Source organism: Biomphalaria glabrata, chromosome 2, assembly GCF_947242115.1.
Source record: "Biomphalaria glabrata chromosome 2, xgBioGlab47.1, whole genome shotgun sequence".
Taxonomy (NCBI): domain Eukaryota; kingdom Metazoa; phylum Mollusca; class Gastropoda; family Planorbidae; genus Biomphalaria; species Biomphalaria glabrata.
In genome coordinates, this window is record NC_074712.1 from 13,704,871 (window position 1) to 13,725,937 (window position 21,067).

General features: G+C 32.1%; 2 protein-coding genes across 6 annotated transcripts in view; both read left to right on the forward strand.

Annotated features, from left to right (window-relative positions):
* Positions 1–21,067, forward strand: part of LOC106069139 (G patch domain and ankyrin repeat-containing protein 1 homolog) — a 153,598-nt gene that overhangs the window by 39,727 nt on the left and 92,804 nt on the right. The window lies entirely within an intron of this gene.
* Positions 1–21,067, forward strand: part of LOC106078643 (uncharacterized) — a 107,054-nt gene that overhangs the window by 2,219 nt on the left and 83,768 nt on the right. For all 5 annotated transcript variants that reach the window (XM_056019209.1, XM_056019208.1, XM_056019211.1 and 2 more), the window contains exons 2-25: positions 1,197–1,278; positions 2,496–2,573; positions 3,258–3,365; positions 3,890–4,017; positions 7,486–7,591; positions 8,022–8,139; positions 8,242–8,339; positions 8,618–8,698; positions 8,826–8,910; positions 9,590–9,691; positions 9,823–9,854; positions 10,278–10,371; positions 11,153–11,244; positions 11,405–11,485; positions 11,598–11,717; positions 12,058–12,243; positions 13,296–13,421; positions 14,080–14,169; positions 14,626–14,740; positions 16,189–16,345; positions 16,677–16,741; positions 17,612–17,749; positions 18,403–18,551; positions 19,267–19,379. In XM_056019209.1, coding sequence (XP_055875184.1) covers positions 1,240–1,278; positions 2,496–2,573; positions 3,258–3,365; positions 3,890–4,017; positions 7,486–7,591; positions 8,022–8,139; positions 8,242–8,339; positions 8,618–8,698; positions 8,826–8,910; positions 9,590–9,691; positions 9,823–9,854; positions 10,278–10,371; positions 11,153–11,244; positions 11,405–11,485; positions 11,598–11,717; positions 12,058–12,243; positions 13,296–13,421; positions 14,080–14,169; positions 14,626–14,740; positions 16,189–16,345; positions 16,677–16,741; positions 17,612–17,749; positions 18,403–18,551; positions 19,267–19,379 — 2,501 coding nt within the window. In that variant the 5' untranslated portion in view covers positions 1,197–1,239. The remainder of the gene's footprint in view (positions 1–1,196; positions 1,279–2,495; positions 2,574–3,257; positions 3,366–3,889; positions 4,018–7,485; positions 7,592–8,021; positions 8,140–8,241; positions 8,340–8,617; positions 8,699–8,825; positions 8,911–9,589; positions 9,692–9,822; positions 9,855–10,277; positions 10,372–11,152; positions 11,245–11,404; positions 11,486–11,597; positions 11,718–12,057; positions 12,244–13,295; positions 13,422–14,079; positions 14,170–14,625; positions 14,741–16,188; positions 16,346–16,676; positions 16,742–17,611; positions 17,750–18,402; positions 18,552–19,266; positions 19,380–21,067) is intronic.

Below are 21,067 nucleotides of genomic sequence, written 5' to 3' on the forward strand. Positions count from 1 at the left end.
TCAGAGAAGTAGTGAGGGCCATACTGTAGGTAATGATACATTTTTCAACTTTTTTTTTTGAAGGGGGGATTTTCTATGCTTAATGTTGAAGTTTTGGCAGGCTGGATAGAATCACCTCCTGCCTGTGGGCTGTATTTTGGACATTGTTGGTCTAAATGCTAGATATAGTGACTCTAGGGACTTTAAATAGGTCTAGAGTAATGTGAATCCTGTAAGAAAGTGTTTTTTTTCTTTAACAATATTGAATGCTACAATAACTTTCATGTGTAGCAGCTTTCTGAGAAGCAGCAAAATAAAACAAACTGCTGGCCTAATTATTCTTTTCAAGACTTTTGATCATGGATGCATAAAGAGTTATATGTTTGGAAGTGAAATGTCCTGATATATTATAGTTGTCACGAGTCGAGTCTGTGACCTATTTTGACCAGTTTCTAGAAGCGAGGTCAAACCAGTGCTAGTGTCCAGCATAAACAAGTTAATTATAGGCATCCAATCAAAGAAAGAGTTTAAGGGATTATTATCAACTTATTAATACAATCCTTGGCCTGTTCATCACAATAGTGTTTATAAAAGGCCATGGTTTCTTTGCAAATGAGAAACAGAGTATTTGTCTTTAAAATTTAGAACAAAAATATACTTCCACATTCACTTGTCTAAAGAAATACATTTAGAATCAACTCTACGTTTTTTATTCAACATTTAATAGTTGAAATGTTTTACAAACATTTTTTAATACAATTTTAAAAAAAAAGGAAAATACTTCTCTCATGCTTTGCAGATGTAAAAGTCATATGTTTCTGTTGTCCTCAGTTAATGAAGTTGTTATGTGGCCAGCACAACAACCAACTGACATTTACTTTTCCCCAACCAATGTCATGTACTCTACAGCATCCTAAAAGATACACCTCAATTTTGTTTAGTCTACTCATGAAACTTTGTTAAAGGAACAACAACTTTGAGTGAATCATAAAAATTAAAATATTTGCAACATTACTCCAATATTACCAGACCATACAAAATCCTTATATGTTACATGAGTGAGGGATTTTTTTTTTAACGGTGGGTTTCTCAACTCATCTGAGTTTGCCCCGATGTGGGCCTGTCATATCATACTTTCAGAACATTTTTCAATGTTACCTCAATGAAGCCCATTAAAGATGATCATTTAACTTACATTGTAAATTGTTTTCTTTTAGGTTCATAGCAGCCAATTATTTGTAAGGAGCATCATAATTAATAATGTCGGATAGTGAGAACATGTCTGCTACACAGCCTGAGGTTAGAAGTGCATTGTTTGTTTTTTATTTTGCTTACATTTAATGTGTGAAATGTCCATTCTTAGTTCATTTTGTGAATATAAAAAAAGAGACAACTATATAAGAGGCATTTATAGACTTTTAACATTTAATTTATAAAACGCTGTTCTAAGATATAGAAAACACTGTTTTTTATTTAATATTTGAATAAAGTTAATTTTATTACATTTCAAATATATTCCACAATGTAATTGCAATACAAAATGACAGTAGACCACCTTTCATATTGTATTGTATATATTCCTGAAAATAGCTTTGACAACCTTCACACTTCTATTCTACTTTTTGGGGCTATAATCATGGATTAAATTAAAAAAAAAAGATTTTCTAAAGCGAGCACTCATAAAGTAGTGCATTGCTTGGCTAAGACATACAATCTGAAACATTACAATATTTGTTTAAGAAATACGTTGATTAAATCTCTAATATGTTTTCTGTAAGAAACATGTTGATTAAATTTCAAGTATGTTTTCTTTAAGAAACATGTTGATTAAATGTCAAATATGTTTTCTGTAAGAAACATGTTGATTAAATGTCAAATATGTTTCTGTAAGAAACATGTTGATTAAATGTCAAATATGTTTTCTGTAAGAAACATGTTGATTTAATCCTAAATACATTTTCTCTCCTTTATTTTCATACATGACTGTTTTTTTTTTGTTTTGAACTATATTAAATTGGAATAGATATTGGTACAACCCTGTCATGCACACCCCCATTCAAATAGTGCAGTAGTTGCGCACTGTTAAAGACAGGGTGGGGTTGTTGTGTGCAGCATGGTGTGAATGTAGGTATTGAATTGAAGGGATGTTAAAAAATATGGACATGAAGAGAGTTTAAACTATTGAGTACATTCTTCATAAGAATATTAAAGTGTTTATAAAAATAGAGCCTGAGAGCATCTGCTTATTTTTGAAGAGTCTTTAGACTGAGAAGCATTGTTGATTTTGAAGAAGATAACAAAGTTATGCCAAAGTCTAGTCTGAGGAAAAAGCTATGCTGAAGGCAGACATTGTTATTATCATCATTATATGTTTGTGATGTTTCCATGTGAATAAACATCTGTATTTGTTGAGTCGCATTCCTCAATTCATATTTATGTATATTGTAATTTATTATAATATTAAAGTGGACTGTATTTGTAACCTTTTTTAATTAACTTTATTTATTCTATTTAAGAGAGAAGGGCTTGTCTTTCACATTGATGCTGACAAATTAGAGCCTCAAACAGCTGCTGTAGTGGGATCTATCAAAAAGGTATCTGATTTATAGAATGCATTGCATATATGAGTATTTTTTTTTACAGAAATTGTTTTTTGATTCATTATAATTTAATTTAAGCTTGTGACTATGGTTTTATATAGTTAACTTATTTATACATTTATACATTTTCATTTACTTCCATTTGCTAAGTGTTATGGGAGATTTAAACTGAAACCCTTGTTTACTTTCTGTTCGTGGATGGTGTATGTATCTGTGATAACATTTTTCATTAGTTAAAATGGGGCAGCATGCATACCTTTAACTTAAATTCTTGTTATTGAGAAGGAAGAAGGATTGAAAATATTTTAGAAAAGAAAAACAGTTTTTACCTTTCCAAAAAATTTTTTTTACTACGTTTTCGCTTTAAGGAGGCGCTGTGGCTGAGTGGCTTCTGAACTGGGGGTTCTAGGTTTGAATCCTGGTGAAGACTGGAATTTTTTAATTTCGGGATCTTTGGGTGCCTCTGAGTCCACCCAGCTCTGAGAAAAGTAAAAGCGGTTGTTCAATGTGCTGGCCACATGACACCCTTGTTAACTGTGGGCGAGAGAAAGAGATGACCTTTACATCATCTGCCATTTAGATTGCGACCAGAACTAGCAATATTTAATGTTATATATTATTTCAAAATGTCAACAATATTCAGAAGAATTCATTTTATCAAATCAAATGTTTCCATAGCTTGCAGAAAGTTTGCTGTTTCATTGGAAGACATTTCCAATCGTCCTTCCTGACTCTATTACACAGAGACGAGTGGAGGAAGCATCTGTAGATAATGGGGATAATTTGGTGAGCTCATCGGTTACTTGGCATGTAGCTTTAAATAGTAAAACAAAAAATCATTGAGTAGGATTTATTGTTAAAAATGTTTTGTTTTCTGCTTGTTAATACAGTTATGATTTAAAAAAAAACAACTAAACCTACAATATATATAACCTCCTATGTACTCAAAGATGAGCACATTTCTCATTTCCTATAATCTCAAAGATGTCTATGAAATCCAATTCTTGCTTTAAAAAGCCATCCACTTACATGGCATGTGTAGGTAGGATCTGCTGCAAATGTGCCTGCTTCTTTTCTCAGCCTTTTTAAAAAAAATCTACATTTTTTCATGACGGCCGATAAGAATTGATCGAGAGCTAGCGTTTCCCAGTTGTGAATGTAACCTACCATAATCCAGTCTTTGTTATGCTGTAATCTTTTTTTTTTACATTTTAACAAATGAAGTAAATTTTTCCTCTGGCCATAGATTTAGTAACTTCTTTTGTGGACGATGTTTTGTCTAATAATTAATTATTGATCTGTGATGACAGGGTGTTGTCCAGTTCAAAGACTTGTTTATTGCGCCAAGTTTTGATGAGCTGGAAGATGTGGCCACTGATGAAAATGGCAAGTTGAAAAAGCTGAAAGATGAACAGCTAAATATGATCAGAAAGACTGCGTATGTTTTTTTTTTGTACTGTTACTTACTAGTATCTTAAAACAAATACTGTTGCTAACTTGTATCTCGCAACAAATACTAGATCTTATATATTACAACAAATGCTGTTAGTAGGATCCTCATGCAGTTTAAAAAGGGAACAAATTAGCTTTTTATGTCATAGCCAGCAAAAGGACTTTAATAGAAGGAAAGTTCTTCTGATGTCATGATTTTTTGAGTGCTTGGTAAACAATATTTAAAGAAGAGTGAGTTTGCTAGCAAGGTTTATTTCTTCACAGATTCAATTGATTCATTTAATTTATATTACTAGTTTGGTTATATATAAATCTATCTATGCAGTTTTAACATTGTGATAGTATCCCACGTGCTATTTTTATTGCATTTATTACATTCTTGGATGTTCTGTGATTTTTTTCTATTGAAGTCTAAGTTGTTTTATGTGAGAACAAGTAATCTGCATGAAATTAATTGTTAGATATTATCACAAGAGAAGATATACTCAGTTGAACTAAAATATCAACCTGCACCAAAAGGATCAGCTATTCATTAAAAAAGGGTGTTCCCCTGAATAAAAGAGACAGGTCTTGTCTGGGGGCTACAAAAAAAAAAGTAAATGGACAAATAAAAGAAACACAGCAACAAAAATTAGTTTGGCTAAAGACAAAACTCCTTTTTTTTACTCTTCAGTATTAAGGTCTGTTATAGAGGACACAGAATTATGAAGTAAAATGAAGTACCTCTTTCTGATGTTGCGATCTATAGGGCAGATGATATAAAGATCATCTGTTTCTCCTGCTGATGGTTAGCGAGTGTGTTGTGTGGCCAGCTCAACAACCAACTGCTATACTTTCCCCAACTAATGTCTGGTGCCATTAGACTTTGGGATGCCCCTAAAATCCCAACGTTAAAAATCTCAGTCTTCACAGAGACTTGAACTCAGGACCCCTCTGTGGGCCATCACACCTCCTTTCCCTGAAGGATCAAGTCCAGATTATATTACATAAGCCAAAGAAATGTCAAAATTTGATAAGTATTGACTTGATTAATGTGACCTTCACATTTGTATTACTCCTGTTTATAAAAGCACAATACATGCATTAGTTCATAAACAAGCGACTAAAAAAGAAATTATATTAAAAAAAAGACGCGAAACATTTTGATTGATAGCACTGTTCATTGAAATTAAAATGCATGTTAGTCTTAGCTCCCCCCACCCTCTGTCTTGCTCTCCTTTTTTTTCTTCTCTGCCTCCTCTCTCTCACTTCTTTGTAACTCCTTTGTTTTTGCTCATGCTCTATTGTGATCTGAAGCAACCTTTCCCCCAGTCACTTCCCACTAAAGCCTGTGTAATAATGAGAGGAATAGAGTATTGTTAAGATTCATGCCAGCAAAACATTGGTATGTGAGAGTGTATGTGTTTACAGCTGTGAAAACCCATTCTCTAAATGTCTTTGGTGCAGATAGCTTATCTTGGCACTCACTCTTCAGCAGGAACTAAATTAAAGAGAAGTACCCACTTGACATCACTGCCTACACTAGCTGAAATTCTAGCCAAAAGATCAAAGGCCAACTTTAAAACAAATTTTTAAAGTTAAAATTGTTTGTTGAGAAAAAGATATTTTTTGTTTGATCAGTTACACTTACGAATACATCCCTATTTGATTTTATTTTTAATCCAACACATTTGTTCTGGGGTTTAAATGTTCTGGGTTTATAAAGCATGTGGAACATGGTGGTTGAGGACTTAGGGTTTATTAAAGGAAATTTTTACAAATCAAATAAAAACATAAAACTAAAATGTTATTTAACCTTGGTTAGGCCAATAATAGAATATGCATCCTCTGTTTGGGACCCCTCAACTCAAGAAAACATGAAGAAACTTGTACAGACACAAAATAGAGCAGTGAGATTTATAACAAACAAATATTCACATTTAACTAAAGTAACACCTTTGGTGTTAATAAATAAACAGTACATAAATGAAATCACTAAATTTAGAAAGCCTTTAGGATAAACAACTCAAAAGTAAAGTAGCAATTATACATAAAACACTGAACCATAATCTTCAAATACAAAAACAAAGTTAATAAAATACTCAGAAAGACACAAAGATAAAGGCACATTCCTCATTCCATATGCTAGGACAAATGTGTACAAATGCTCCTTCTTCCCTAGTGCTATTAGAGCATGGAATGGGTTACCTGAGCTAGCCAGAAAAATCAGTGACTTAGCAGAATTTAGGTCATTGATTAATATGCATGACTAAATGCATGACGCCTAGGATATAATCATCTTCTTTTTTTAAAGTAATGTCTGTATTTTATAAGATAAGATAAGATTAAACATTTAGATACCTATTGCATACCTATCTGAGGATCTTGATTTGGAATCCTGACATAAACTGCGTTTTTTAGTAGGATTTTTTTTAATTAGCCTGCTTAAATGGATGAATATGTGGTATATTTTGTGAAGAGTAAAAGTAAATGGTCATTGTGCTGGCCTCATAAAATCACTGTAAATCCATGATCAGTAAAATAGTTGAAATTTACTGCTCATACATACACACAACTTAATTTTAAAGAACATTGTACTGTGGATGCATTTCATTTGTACAGATAAGACAGAACAATAGATAGTTGCAAAACAAGAGGAGGAGGACTGGCCATTTATGTAAATAAACAGTACTGCTGTGTCAACAATATTTCAATCAAAACTAAAGTGTGTATGACCGATATTGAACTACTATGTATCAATCTCAGGCCATACTACCTGCCGAGAGAGTTTACACAAATCTACGTTATACTTGTGTAAACCTGTGACTTGAGACTTAATATTCCAAATATATGAAAGTGTTAACGGTATCCCTATAGTGAAATAATTAAAAAAAAATATATGTTTTTTTTAAAGTACACAAATAAAGACTAGAACAAAATTATTAAAAAAAAAAAAAAAAAAAAGAAATAAGATTTAATTCAGTAAATAGTTATTGTTAATAAAATCACAAAATTGAGAGATACTTTACAACAGAAGATTTTAAAGTGTAGTAGAAATGGTTAATAAAACACTAAGCCACAACTCTTAAAGACATAAAGATAAAAACACATCTCATATTTTGACGTCAGGGCTAATATAGATATAGAACATTTTCTGTTAAATTGCCATTAAAATGTCAAACTGGTTACCTGAATCAACTGTAAAACCAATTAATTAATAATGTTCAAATAACTAATTAATGTGAATGACTAAATTAACATATGGTTATGTTATAAAAATCTTTGTTTGTAAAGAATGTAAATTATAATAGGACAAAAGTATTTTTATCTTCTTTTACCTTTCAGATATGTTCCTATCATTATTAGCTGTTTGAATGTGTTTCATCATTATAATGTTAAATAGGTTGATGATTCTCATATTAACTAGTAAAATTTTGTTAAACGTGTGAAGATTATGGTTAACATTTTTGAACAGAGAATTTGAAGTGCCTAGTCATAACTTTCAAGGTCAGACACACAGGTGGAGACTAAGTAGATTAATTCAAAAAGGTTCAGAGAAAACCAGGAACTCCTTACTAGGGGTGAGTGTAGACGGCATCTCTTTGTCTATGTCTTAATGTATGTCTATTGACCTTAGACTTATTTTGATTTATTATTATAGACATATAAAACATTATTATTTGCGGATGTGTCTATGGTACAATGTCTTATTGGCACAGTTAAAGCTTTACTTAGGACTTGAGGTCAGTTTTAAAGCTAGACATTTAAGTAATATATACAGTTTTCAACAGCTATCTCACAACTGCTTTGGTTTACTAACCACACTGTATTATTATAAGCTATGTGTATTTGACCACTGAAAAAAAGTGTAGTTTTATTACTTGAAGAATCAAACTCTTAATATGGAGATTTGCATCATTTTTCATTGGTAGCTTGTATTTGTAATATATTTAGCACTTTTAATTTCATACATAATGAACACAGTATTTTCTGTTCTGTTTTAAACAACAGGATTTGTCCCGGTCCTTATCTTTACTGATCATAACAGCTCGCAATAGATTCTGCTCAGATTTTTTCAGTATGAAAGAAGCAGCCCGTGGATGGGGAAATGGATTTTGGAATCTTTTAGGTAAAACTGTTATTTTTTTGCTTCTTGATTTTGTTTTTTTTTTTCTTTCATCTTATTTTATATAAATCCGTTACTAAAACTTGGTTTGATCTTTTACCTTAGATATACTAATTGGCATGCCATCTACAACACCCGGAGACATATGTCAGAAACTACATGAAGAACGTATGCGATATTTAGTAGCTGAACTTGATATTAAGGTAAGCAGCAAAAAAACTTAGGTCACCAAAATATTTTGTCAAACAATTTATCTCACCATTTGTTACTGAATATTTTGTCTTATTTTTCCCCATAAAAACCCTTGATGTGTCTTACAAACCAATTTTATCCTCTGCTCAACAAAACTTATGTATCTCTCTCTCTGCTGTCTAGAAATCTACTTTAATATGAATCTTGGAAGTCTTTCATGCCTGATAAAACATTCTTGCCATTTCATTTTTATTTTATGTATTTGGCACTGTTTTTTTTTTAATCTCAGCCAAACTTGAAGAGGGAACTCAATGTCTACTGTGATTATATAAAGTCTCAGTGTAGTTTGTCAGCAGCCAACAAAAGCAAGGTAACATAATACTTTCTTTTCTGTTTGAATTGAATCAGATATATGCTACTTCAATTAGTTTTATATGATATTTTGTAGGTTTTTATTTCATGATTAAATAGGATTTTTGTTTTTTAACTTTTCCCAGACCAGTGAATTACATCCTCCACCCATCCCTTATCGTTACCAGACACCAAAAGGTCAAGATATTGACTTGAGACTTTTCAACAGAGGTTTGTTATTTTATTACTGATGTTAGTAATAGATGCAGGTTGTTTCATTTCTAATCATAAAAACATTGCCTATACAATACATGCGATGGGATGTCGAATGAATCTCTTTCTGTACTGCTTGCAGTTTTTCTTAGGATGTTATAATATTTACATTTAAGGGCATGCTTAAACCTTAGATAACAAAACATAGTTCTTTCTTGCTTAAATCAAATAAACAAATCTGTAGGGGGAGGATAGCATGTGGGATCAAAACTTTTGAGATTTGAATACTGGTGGATTTTATTTCCCTATTTAACTGAAAATCAGATTCTTGGAAGGACCCTAGGCAATAAAATAGCTGCACACGAGCTAGTATTTTAATTGCCCAAAAAGTGATTTTATCATAATGGGTGATCTCATTTTTACCAATTTTTGAACCCATGATCATTGGTCAAGCATATCACATTCTCATTTTAACGTACCATATTAAAAAATTAGAATTGCTTGTCTTTTTTATTAGTAATAAAAATCATTGGTATACGGGACTGATGATGTGGAGTCAATCTCTTAATTAATATCCTAAGGTTAACAATAGTGTCATGTGGCCAGCACAATGACATACTGCTTTGCTTTCCAATGCAATAAATCACAGTGGACTTTATTTAGCACTTGTATAATGTACTGATTTTGTTTTTTATAGACTTAATGAACAACAGCTTGGGGATATTGTCCAACATTCTAGACAGACAAGCAAAAGGCTGGCACATTCAGATGAGGATCAAACTGATACGACATTATCATGGTAAGTCTTGGCTGTCAGTTTTTTTCTTTCTCTTTACTTCCTTGTTTGAGTATTTTGGCTCTTTTTCTTTGTATTTGTTTTTTGTTTTTTCAAATGAGATATCCCTAAATGGGCTTTATTTGTATTGTTAGATCAAGGCTTAACAAAGGAAGAAATATCTCAGGTAATTTCATTTTGTAATTTCCTTGTAAATATCCTTTTTTTTTATACACAAGAAATGTTAGCCTGCAAACTGCAAAAAGATATTAAAGTTAGAAAAATAAGAAATTAAGATGAGTCCACTAAAATTTATTGCATCGGAAAGTAAAGCAGTATGTCATTATGCTGGCCACATGACTCTATTGTTAACCTTTAGATTTCTGATACAAATATGAGATTGACTCTACATCATCAGCCCCATTTATCAATGATTTTTTATTCCTACTTAAAAAGAAGCCAGTTTACATAAAGTTTAGTCTGGGCAAGAGATTTGTAGAACAATTTTTTTTAAAATCTGTTATACAACCAAAGTTATTTGTAACAAACATGCAATTTTAAGATGTAAATAGTAAATTTCATTGATTTAAATTACTTTTAATGTTTCTAGAAAGTGACAGAGGACATCATGGATCACTATTTGAACAAGGTGTTTAGTTCCATTACAACTAACGCTGAACTGGATGTCCTGCAACCTGGACTGGGTACAGTTTTTTTTTCTATGTTTAAAATATAAAAATTAAAAATTTTTTACATTTCCTCTAAACTTATGTGTAAACTATTGGCTGTTTAAAAATGACTGAACAAAGAATGCCTCATTTATAAGGCTGTGGTATAGAGGAGTTGGGGGAAAAAAGTGAAACCAGTTTGCCACAAGACTAAGTTATGGCATTAAGGCAGGCAGAATTGACATCAGCAGTTGATCATTCTACTTGGTTTTAGGGGAAATGTGCAGAGAGAGAGATAGAATTATAATGCATTGATAACTTCGAGGTCAATTTAACAAAAGGTTTTTGCACAACAGCTATTATGGAAGAAAAAATTGTCCTTCTGAACCCTAACCCTGATCTGTGGCATTTTACATCTTAAGAATTTTTTTCCTTTGCCATTTCTCTTGAGGACAATGTTAGATGCACATCCACTGTCATCTGAAATCACCTGATGCTGCAGCATTTTCAGCCTTCTTCCTACTTCTATAGTGTAGATCATCTGTGATACAGGACTGCTCTTTAATGTTTGCCCTCCATGTGGATCTATAGTGTGCTTCTCTTTCTCAGGTGTTTTTTTTCTAGCCTTGTATATTATTAGAAACACCCTGTCAAAAAAGACCTTTGTTATGTCTTAAAAAGGTTTAATTGTAGCCATGACAAGAAACTAACATTTTGTATTGATGATGTACACTATTTTTTATAAATTTATCAAACTTAGATTAATTTTGTGATCAAAGTAACAACCAAATACCTTTTTCTTTGTTATCATATCCAGGTGCCCTGCTTGTAAATCAAGCCAGATCTATCCTAGTCATGATGAAAGCTCAGAAAAATGTACAGCAGAAGTTAGAAATGCACAAGGAAAAGGTAGGAGAAACTAGTTGCTATCATAGTGCCCTTAGTCAGTAAGTCCTACAACTTAGAGATCCTGTTTAGTTTGTCTAATCAAAGGATTTAGAGTACTTGGTTTTTATTGTTATTACTTTTTATGAGTATTCTTTCATCTCTTTTTTTTTTCTTTTATAAGTTAATGAAGCATTTACAGGACACTTACCCAATCAAATCTCGTATTGACACATGGGTGAAGGAACAGATTCGAGCCTTTGAGGTAATGGAGAAGACATTTTGTATTAAGTTTGCACTGATTTATATTAGTGTTTGACGGCAGAATAAATACAACCTATCGCTTTTGAAAAATGTTTTCTTATGTATTTTTGTAGAGAGAGTTTGTGCGTCAGAACCTGTGGACAGCTCATGAGGAAGCCATTAGTTTGTGTGAAGAGGAAGGGCTGGAGCAGACTGTTTACTTCCTCAAAAGAGATCTCAATTTTATTAAAGAGGTGAGCTTAAACTCTATCCATTGTATCATATGTAATATGATGTACCCTTGTGCTGGCATTACATGTAAATGTTATGTTTATTCATCATATGTAATACCAAGCAGGAGTTTCAACATTTCTTTATTATTGCCTTAACATTATATTGTTGTTATATGTATTACAGTAAGGGTAAGGCACATTTCCATAAAATTCCAGAAAATTTGTTTTTATAGAATGAACATCAATTTTATTAAAAATAAAAACGAGTCTACAACTCAAAATGGGGAATCTTGTCTGAATGTAATTAATACTAATTAAAACTAAATAATAAATTCTGTTTCGCTCTCTATTTTCCATGCAGCGAGAGGCTGTGTTGAAAAAAGAACTGGAACGAGTGAAGATCCCAACCAGAGAGTATAATTTTTACACAAACATTTGGTTTCCTCAAAACTGGATTGTTCGTCAGTCTCCCTTTGGTGGTAGAGCTGAGATCATTCCAACTGTTATTAGGTCAACAGAACCTTTGCATACAAATTCACTGGACTTGGTAATTGAATTTAGTTTAGGGTATAGTCAAGTAATTATTTAGACTACATCTCTTAATTTAAATAGACAGATGATTCTTAAATATTTTTAGAAATATATTCTTTCTTATTCCTCATTGTTCCCTGTGAACTCTTGAGCAGCAATGACTTGAGATGTTCCTTCAAAAAGGAAGATTATCTTATAATGTGCCCCAACCTCCTACAGCTTATGAACCTGGGAAGTGCATGTCACAGCTATCCTCTAATAAGAGAGGCAACAGCTACTTCTCTTTATTTTTCTTATATTATTTATTCCTTCACCTTCACTTATCCCTTAGTCTGCTGAAGCACCACACAAGATAGGATTGCTGCCTGGTTGTGCAGTATGTGTGCTGGATTTTCGTTTGGATTTAAGGTCCCGGGTTCAAATCCTACCCGCTCACACCCCTCATCGTCCTGTGGTTTGGATTAGGATTTTTCAATTCTGAAAAAACATCAGAAACATGTAAAACATTTTAAAGATAAACAAACATCTGTTGACCGTCTTTCTCCATTCCTCTCTGTCGTTTGCCTCTGAAAAAATCAATGAATCAATGACATTCTTTTATGTTCATTGTTATCATGTAATGTCATGTACCGTTACAAAAGTATAATTCTGTTGCAAAAATATCTTTGTCTCTGACAGATCAGAACTTATTGATTTCATCAAATCCATAAGAGTTCTTTGTACAGATGAAGTCCAACTGTTTCTGTGGTCATCTGTTTCTCAATAAATTATAGAGACTTATTAGAACTGGGATATCCTGTTAACCTAAATAATCTTTCTTAGCCTCAATCCTCTGTTATAGAGTGCAGGGTCTGAAAGTGGAGCTTTCCTTTAATTTTACCCTCTGTTAAGTGGCTCAAGCTGGTCTTACTTCAAACTTTTGCAAAGTTTTTGAATGAATTTGTAATGATTGTTGGAATTAGCAATATAATATCTTCTTCCTGACTATCCTATTTCCTAGGTTTGTATTTACTTAATGTTTTTTAATATAATTATCTTTAAGTTGTAATTGTAAATTTTCTTTTCTAGAACACACGCTTCACTGTTCAAAAGCAAATTAGCAGAGTTACCAGCACCCGTTATCCATTCTGGAGATGGTGGAATTTCTTACATCGCTCCTGGTCATTCACCTGGAACCTTATTTATTTATTTGGTGTAAGGCATCTTGTATTATTTTGAGCTTCATTTCTTTAAAATTAATATTTTTATTAATTTTAATATTAGCTTATCTTTACCATATTGTTAACTTGATATAACGTGTAAATTCAAATCAGTCTGTGCTTAAAAAAAATTATTTTCATCTATCTAGTATTTAGCTTTATTTTTTAAATAATTCTGGATCCTGTACTTAAAAAAAATAAATACATATATATAGAATATGGCATTTTACTTCTCGAGTGATGATATTTTCCCTTTACAACTTCTCATTTGACTAAAGAGGCCAATCATTGATTCTCAGCTGCAGTCACAGGTTGGACATCTGTAATCACCAGACACTGTTGAAATTTTACCCTTCTTTGTACTACTGGGGTGTATGCCATCTGCTATCTGGGACCATTCCTTTTGCTTGCTTTCCATTTTCCATGGGGATCTATCCAGTGCCTTTTTTTTCCCCAACTGTTAGTGTCAATTTTTAAGAACTTCATGTCACTTGCATAGGTCTGTGGCTCTCCTGCCTTCTATTAGATCACCATACAGAATGTTTTGTAGGTGTCAACGTTGAATCTAGTATTCTCTAGGGTAATGTAAAAAAAAAAATCATATATATATTTTAGATGCTTAGGGATACAATAAATTATTTTTTTTTGTGCAGGTCATTATCCCATGGTGTAGTCCTTTTGGTTTAAGAGCCTTGATTTGGCCTACAGCCTTTGTGCCAGATCTTGAACAATCAAGATTCGATGTAAGTTTATGAAATCTTAATATGTAGCCACACACTAGACACAAGTTTTTTGTTTGTTTCAGATAATTGTCAACACAGTTTAGAATTTATAATATTGCTTTAAAAATATTTTTCTTACACATTAGATTAAAATCTTCTTGGATATACTATGCGCTGAAAATATGCATTAATGTGTTTTTGTGTGCTGTTATAATGGTAAATACAAAAGAACATTAGTGCTGTCTAATGTGTGTAATATTAAGATTATATCTGATTATTTGCTAGGATTTATTTTTAGCAGCACAATTCAGATTTTATTAAGAAAGTTATTTTTTTCCTATCTAAATACACAATCTTAAGTTTACCAACTTTTCTTGGTTATGCTAAACTATTTTTTATTTTGACAACTGTAATAAATCTATAAATAGTTTTTTGTACTTTTGTAGGTAACTACTGAAATTTTATGTTTTGTTTCAGGGGTCCTTGTACCCAAGAATGTCTTCCAAAACTCACACACTGTTGTCACGTCTTAGAGCTCTTTGGTCTAATGTGAAGGTGTCTCGAGATAATTTTGAAGCTGCACCTGACAGAAGTGAGTGACTTATTGCTTTCATATGAAAGTTTACAAAACTTTTTTTTATTGTGATATTGCTGACAAAGTTTATATACATGAAAATCTTAAAAGCTCAAAAAATAATCTTTGGTCTAATGTCAAGGTGTCTCGAGATAATTTTGAAGCTGCACCTGACAGAAGTTAGTGACTTATTGCTTTCATATGAAAGTTTACAAAACTTTTTTTTATTGTGATATTGCTAACAAAGTTTATATACATGAAAATCTTAAAAGCTCAACAAATAATCTTTGGTCTAATGTCAAGGTGTCTCGAGATAATTTTGAAGCTGCACCTGACAGAAGTTAGTGACTTATTGCTTTCATATGAAAGTTTACAAAACTTTTTTTTATTGTGATATTGCTAACAAAGTTTATATACATGAAAATCTTAAAAGCTCAACAAATAATCTTTGGTCTAATGTCAAGGTGTCTCGAGATAATTTTGAAGCTGCACCTGACAGAAGTTAGTGACTTATTGCTTTCATATGAAAGTTTACAAAACTTTTTTTTATTGTGATATTGCTAACAAAGTTTATATACATGAAAATCTTAAAAGCTCAAAAAATAATCTAATTTATTATTGTATAGGTTAGATTTAAAAAAAAAAAAGTTAGATATAACTTTCTCTGTTGATCATTTTGCTATTATTTATATATGTTTATTTAATTGTAAATTATAATGAAAAGAGTTTTAGGTTATTTTTCAATAAAAACTCATTATATTAATCTTGATTATTTAATGTTTTAATTTGTTTTCAATAACTGAAGAAAAAGCTCATTCCATGTTATAGAGCTTGGCATTGAGTTAAGACAAGAAAAACATTTTTTAAAATACCTTTTTTTAAAAAGCAAAGCTTATATTAAGTGTAATTGTATAAATTGGTTTGGATCAGTCATACAACTATATGTGTGATTGACCTAGACATAATATATCTTTGCGATTAGAATTATTTTTGCCAATTGTTTTTGTTTAGCTTTTAGCTTTCTCAATGTGCTATGATCCTATCACTTGTCTGGACCAGTTGTGAAAAGAGAAGGGGGGGGGGGGAAAGGGGGTATCTTGATGAATGTTTTAAATGCATAAAAAAGAAATTTTCACCCATGGCTCAAGAGTCCTCTACAGAACTAATTCAACTTATACCAACATCTGTCAAGTATGATGTCTTTCCCTTGTTTTTTAAAATTGATTCTTGTGTTGTGAGGTAAAAGAAATAATTTGGCAAAATTACAGCTTAATCCGAGATCAGGTGTGGGAGAAATAACGTGTACAAACTTTTTACCATGCAAACAGACAGACAAAGTGAGTGGATATAAGCTTTGTAAAAATAACTGAAACTTGAAGATAATTCTGTTTAATGTCATGATGTTTTAGATGTTATTAGTCTAAATTTATTACTAATTATTCATTGGCTGTTATTTAAAAAAATAGGTTTTCTGGGTAAGAGTATGACTCGACATTTCAACAGACTGTGGAATTATGTATTGAAAGGTGCTTTCGGAAGTGTCATTATTGTTTCAATATTTCCTATTATATGCATCACTGTGTCAGCTCTTTCCTTAACTGCATCTTTTCTGGCACCAGTTTGGTAAGTTGATGGTCTTATTGAAACAATCAAAGTATTTGTTTTTTCTGCTGATGTGCAATTTTTGAAATCAGTGCTTGGATATAACTTAAACAATATTTATAAAAAAAAAACAAAAACAAATAGAAGCTGATTTTAAAAGTTGTTGTTTTCTTTTTAAATTTGACTGTCAAGTATCCATTTTTAGTGATATTGATTTTTTTTTTTTCAAAATGTTTATTTTTCTTTAAACTGCACATGATTTCTTATGAATTTAAAATTTTTTTTTGGTTTATTGCTCTGCATTTGGAAAAGGTTCTTGGTGCTAATATATTGAATTTTTTTTTTCCATCAGGGTTCCATGTGGAATACTTTTGGGTCATGCATTCTGTTTCCTGATATGGGACATAGATAATCCAAGTAAGTTGTCTTTTTTTTTCAAGCACAATCAAACCTTGAACATGTCAACGAACCTTGAACATGTCAACCAACCTTGAACATGTCAACCAACCTTGAACATGTCAACCAACCTTGAACATGTCAACGAACCTTGAACATGTCAACCAATCTTTAAGACTTGTTTGCTTCTTCTTCATTTTCATTTTGTGTTAGAGGGTTGTGATGAGTAGTCCTATATCTGCGATGAACTGCTCAGTGATTTCCAGATTCAGCAGCTCTCCATATAGTTTTTGTTCTCTAAGGGAGTTTTGGGACCACTGTCTTATTTGCGCCTCTTGATATGAGTATGCAGGTATGAAGGATATGGTCGGCATTCTCAAATGATGCACCATAAGGACAAATTTCACTAGTCCCCATTTTTATCTTCCAGAATAAATGTCTCATTCTGTTGATTAGGACTGCTTAGCAACTCAAAATCCTCCCTTGTTTATCAATGTGTTTATCAATTCCCCACCCAGTTACAATATCGTCATTTCTGCAAAGTAGAAGCACATTTTCTCAGAGTATAAATACAAAACTCTTTACTAAACTTTCATTATTTGGAGTTGAAAAAAAATCTGTTAACATTATACTTTTAATACCTGTTGAAAAAAAGTCTGATTAAATGTTACAAATATGTCTTTTTTTATACTAAAATTGTAGGGTGGTTTGCACCAATTTGAACTTATAAATTATACAGTGCAATTTTAATGCATAAATGGATCTATGTTTTTAGCAACAAGCTGAAATATGATTTTTTTAAAATTATCAATAACTAATGGATAATAATAGATAAAATCTCTATTTTGTTTGAATTTAAGTGAGGAAAATTAAATTTTTTTCATCTACCAGGGTCAGAAAAAAACAAAATTAGCATCTTGATGGAGGCTCTGGTGTGGAACTTTCTGCTTCAAGGTTGTCTGCAGCCCATATCTGCAGTCTTAGTGGGTGCTGTTGTATGCCCAGCCGCTTCATTTTTAATCTTTTTAGGTCAGTAACTTTAAGCTTTTCTTTCTTTTAATTTTGAAGCTTCACTTTAACCCAAATGGGATAGAGACCTATGAAACTGTTTAGAAGTACACAAAGCTGATTGGTGGATAAAAGAAATAAAATATCTTAACTTTTATCCATGAGATGGGCTAAGTTAAATTATTTTTTAGAAAAAACTTGACTAATTTCAAGTTTTGGGGACACGTTGGCTGAGTGGTTAAGCGCTTGCTTCTGAACCTGGGGTCCTGGGATCAAATATCAGTGATGACTGAGATTTTGAATTTTGGAATTTTTAGGGCCCCCCTAAGTCCACCCTATTCTAATGGGTGCCTGACTTTAGTTGGGGAAATTAAAGATGGTTTGTCGTTGTGCTGGCCACATACCATGCTCATTAACCATTGGCCAAAGAAACATATGACTTTAACATCATATTCCCAATAGACTGCATGGTCTGAGAGGGGAACTTTTAAGTATGGAAGTTAATTTTCCCCAAATTAAAGAAATGGGAAACTGAAACTATATTTTTTCAACATTTGCTTTACTTTCAAATGTTTGTGTGGCCATTAATCAAACACGTCATTTAGTCTAATATGTCTAATAGTCTAATATGTTTATCTTCATAAGTGCTTTTCACATTTTCTTTTCAACTATAGTTGGCATTGTTCGATTTTGTTTGAGGAACTTTTGGGACACTGCCATGTTTCATGTCATCATCAAAACTAGAGGGCGTGTCCCAGGAAGTGATGGCTTTGTAGCCAGGAGAATAGCAGGGCCTGGACTTGCTTCCAATTATTTCTTCCAGGTAATTTATTCATATGTTTTTCATCAAAATTTATTGATAATAAAAATAAAATAATTAGATAGCACAAAATGTGTACAGTTAAATATGAAATGTGTTCATAGTGAAGGGATTTAACATTGAACCTTATTATATTTATAAGATATTTTAAAATATTTAATCCTTGGGCTGACCACAGCTCACTCTAGCAACTGAAATATAAATAAGTTTTGCAAAAGTCACAAATCAGTAGAGTATAATTGAAATATTACTATTATATGCAAAGTGACATTAGTCCAATATAATGTAAAATATAAAGCATTAATAGCCCAATATTACATATATAACAGTACAAATGTGGTATCAAAACCTGTGGTTCATGATCATTTCCCATTATAGCCATTATTCAAAATAAACTATTTTTAGCATTGTCCTATTTATTATAAATAATCAATACAGTTTTAATGTTGTCATCTAAATTTTAGGAGATTTGATGTTTACTAAATAACAGATGTGTTAAACTCTGCTCTGCTTGTTTAACATATTCTAAGTTCATCAATGTGTTTACTAAATAACAGATGTGTTAAACTCTGCTCTGCATGTTTAACATATTCTAAGTTCATCAATGTGTTTACTAACTAGTATGTTGCAATGATTACTTTTCTGTTGGACATAATCTAAGAGCATTCCATGCATAGAGTTAAGATAGAATTCTGAAAGTTTTTCTCATGATCAACAGATTCGACCTGAACAAGCTCTAGCTGCAGTGGAAGCTAAGATAGAATATGATGAGCTGGAGGCTTGGAAGAAACAGATGGTCTCTGTACTGGAGCAGCCCAAAGAAGCTTACAGGTTAGTTGTGTGCTTGAGACTGTAATTATCTCTGTCATTTGTTTAGCTGGTTTTTACACTTGACACAGATTTCTTTTTTTTTTTAAAGCTTTTTTTTTCTGCAACTAATTTGTAACAAATTGTTTTGGTTTGGATAACATGTAAAACTGCCAAACTATTTATACAATGAAAACCATTATCTGTTTTATTAATTCACTTAAAAAACACGGAGATAACAGTGAAAATACAGTCTAACTAAATAACATTCTTTATGAACAGTTCCAATAATAAACAGTTTTAAAATATAACATCACCTGTAAACTATTTTCTCTTCTCACAAAAAAAAAAAAAAAGAAATATTATTAGTATTAATGAACCATGCAAATTAAATTCAAACACTTATTGTTTCTTGTTATTTAAAACCAGTGTTTACACATTGTTTTTCAGCACTAAAGCAGGATTATACTTTCTTGATGTCTCTACAACATTCTGGTTATTTTGTACACATTTAAAATGTTTTTACATCAACTCCCTTAAATTATCTTGTAACTGTTCACAATAGAAAGTTGTGTTGTTGTTGTGTTGTAACATTCACTATTTCACAGACTTAATGTAAAATATTACACATGTACCTTCATTTATATCATTCTAGTCATATTGTCATTTACCACATTTACATCAATACAACAACATTCTGGTTTCAACCAAACAGTTCTGCCCTCTTTATTACATATGAAAGTATGGTGGCTGAGTGGTAAAGCGCTTGGCTTCCAAATTGGGGAGTCCTGAGTTCAAATTCTGGTGAAGACTGGGATTTTTAATGTTGAGATCTTTAGGGCGCACTGACCTTGTAATCTATAGGGCAGATTATGTAAAGGTCATCTGTTTCTTTGGTCAATGGTTAATGAGCTAGGTGCCATGTGGCCAGCACACTGACTCACCAACTAAAGTCAGGCACCCATTAAGAGTTGGGTTGACTCAGGGACATTCTTAGAAAATCCAGAAATTCAAGATCCCAGTCTTTAGCAAGATTGGAACCCAGGACTTCTTGGTTTGGAAACAAAGTGCTTTACCAAATGCCTCCTTTTATATACCAAGTCTCTGCAATTTCAAATCTAGTCTTAATACTTTTCTGCTCATTCACATTGAACATGTTTTACAAGGATAGGCATAGGTAAACAAAATGTGAATGATGTAACAAAGTGTCTGTGAATATCACTATTAGTGCTAACCTACCACATCTTAGTGTGTTACTCCCCTTTGCAAGGTTGTGAGAGAAAACAATGTTTCAAAGAACAAACTCTTTTTGTTTTAAAGTGCAAACAAATTGGGGGGTGTGTTAGTCAAAATTGAGGCGCGGTAAAACTAGAATGCTATAGCAGTGGTAGAAGAGAAACCCAGTGAACACACAAATATCGGACCCCCAGAATGCTAGACAGTCTTGAGGTATGTGTGTGGGGTGTGGTGGGGGGGGGGGGGGAGCTGCACGATTTTATGTTTTGAGACTTCGTGAAATTTCTTCCCTAGATCAACAGTGTACATTGATGTAAAGTACATTGATGTAAAGTACATTGATGTAAGGTACATTGATGTAAAGTACATTGATGTAAAGTACATTGATGTAAGGTACATTGATGTAAGGTACATTGATGTAAAGTACATTGATGTAAAGTACATTGATGTATGGCAAAAGTGTTTGGTCCTTTTGC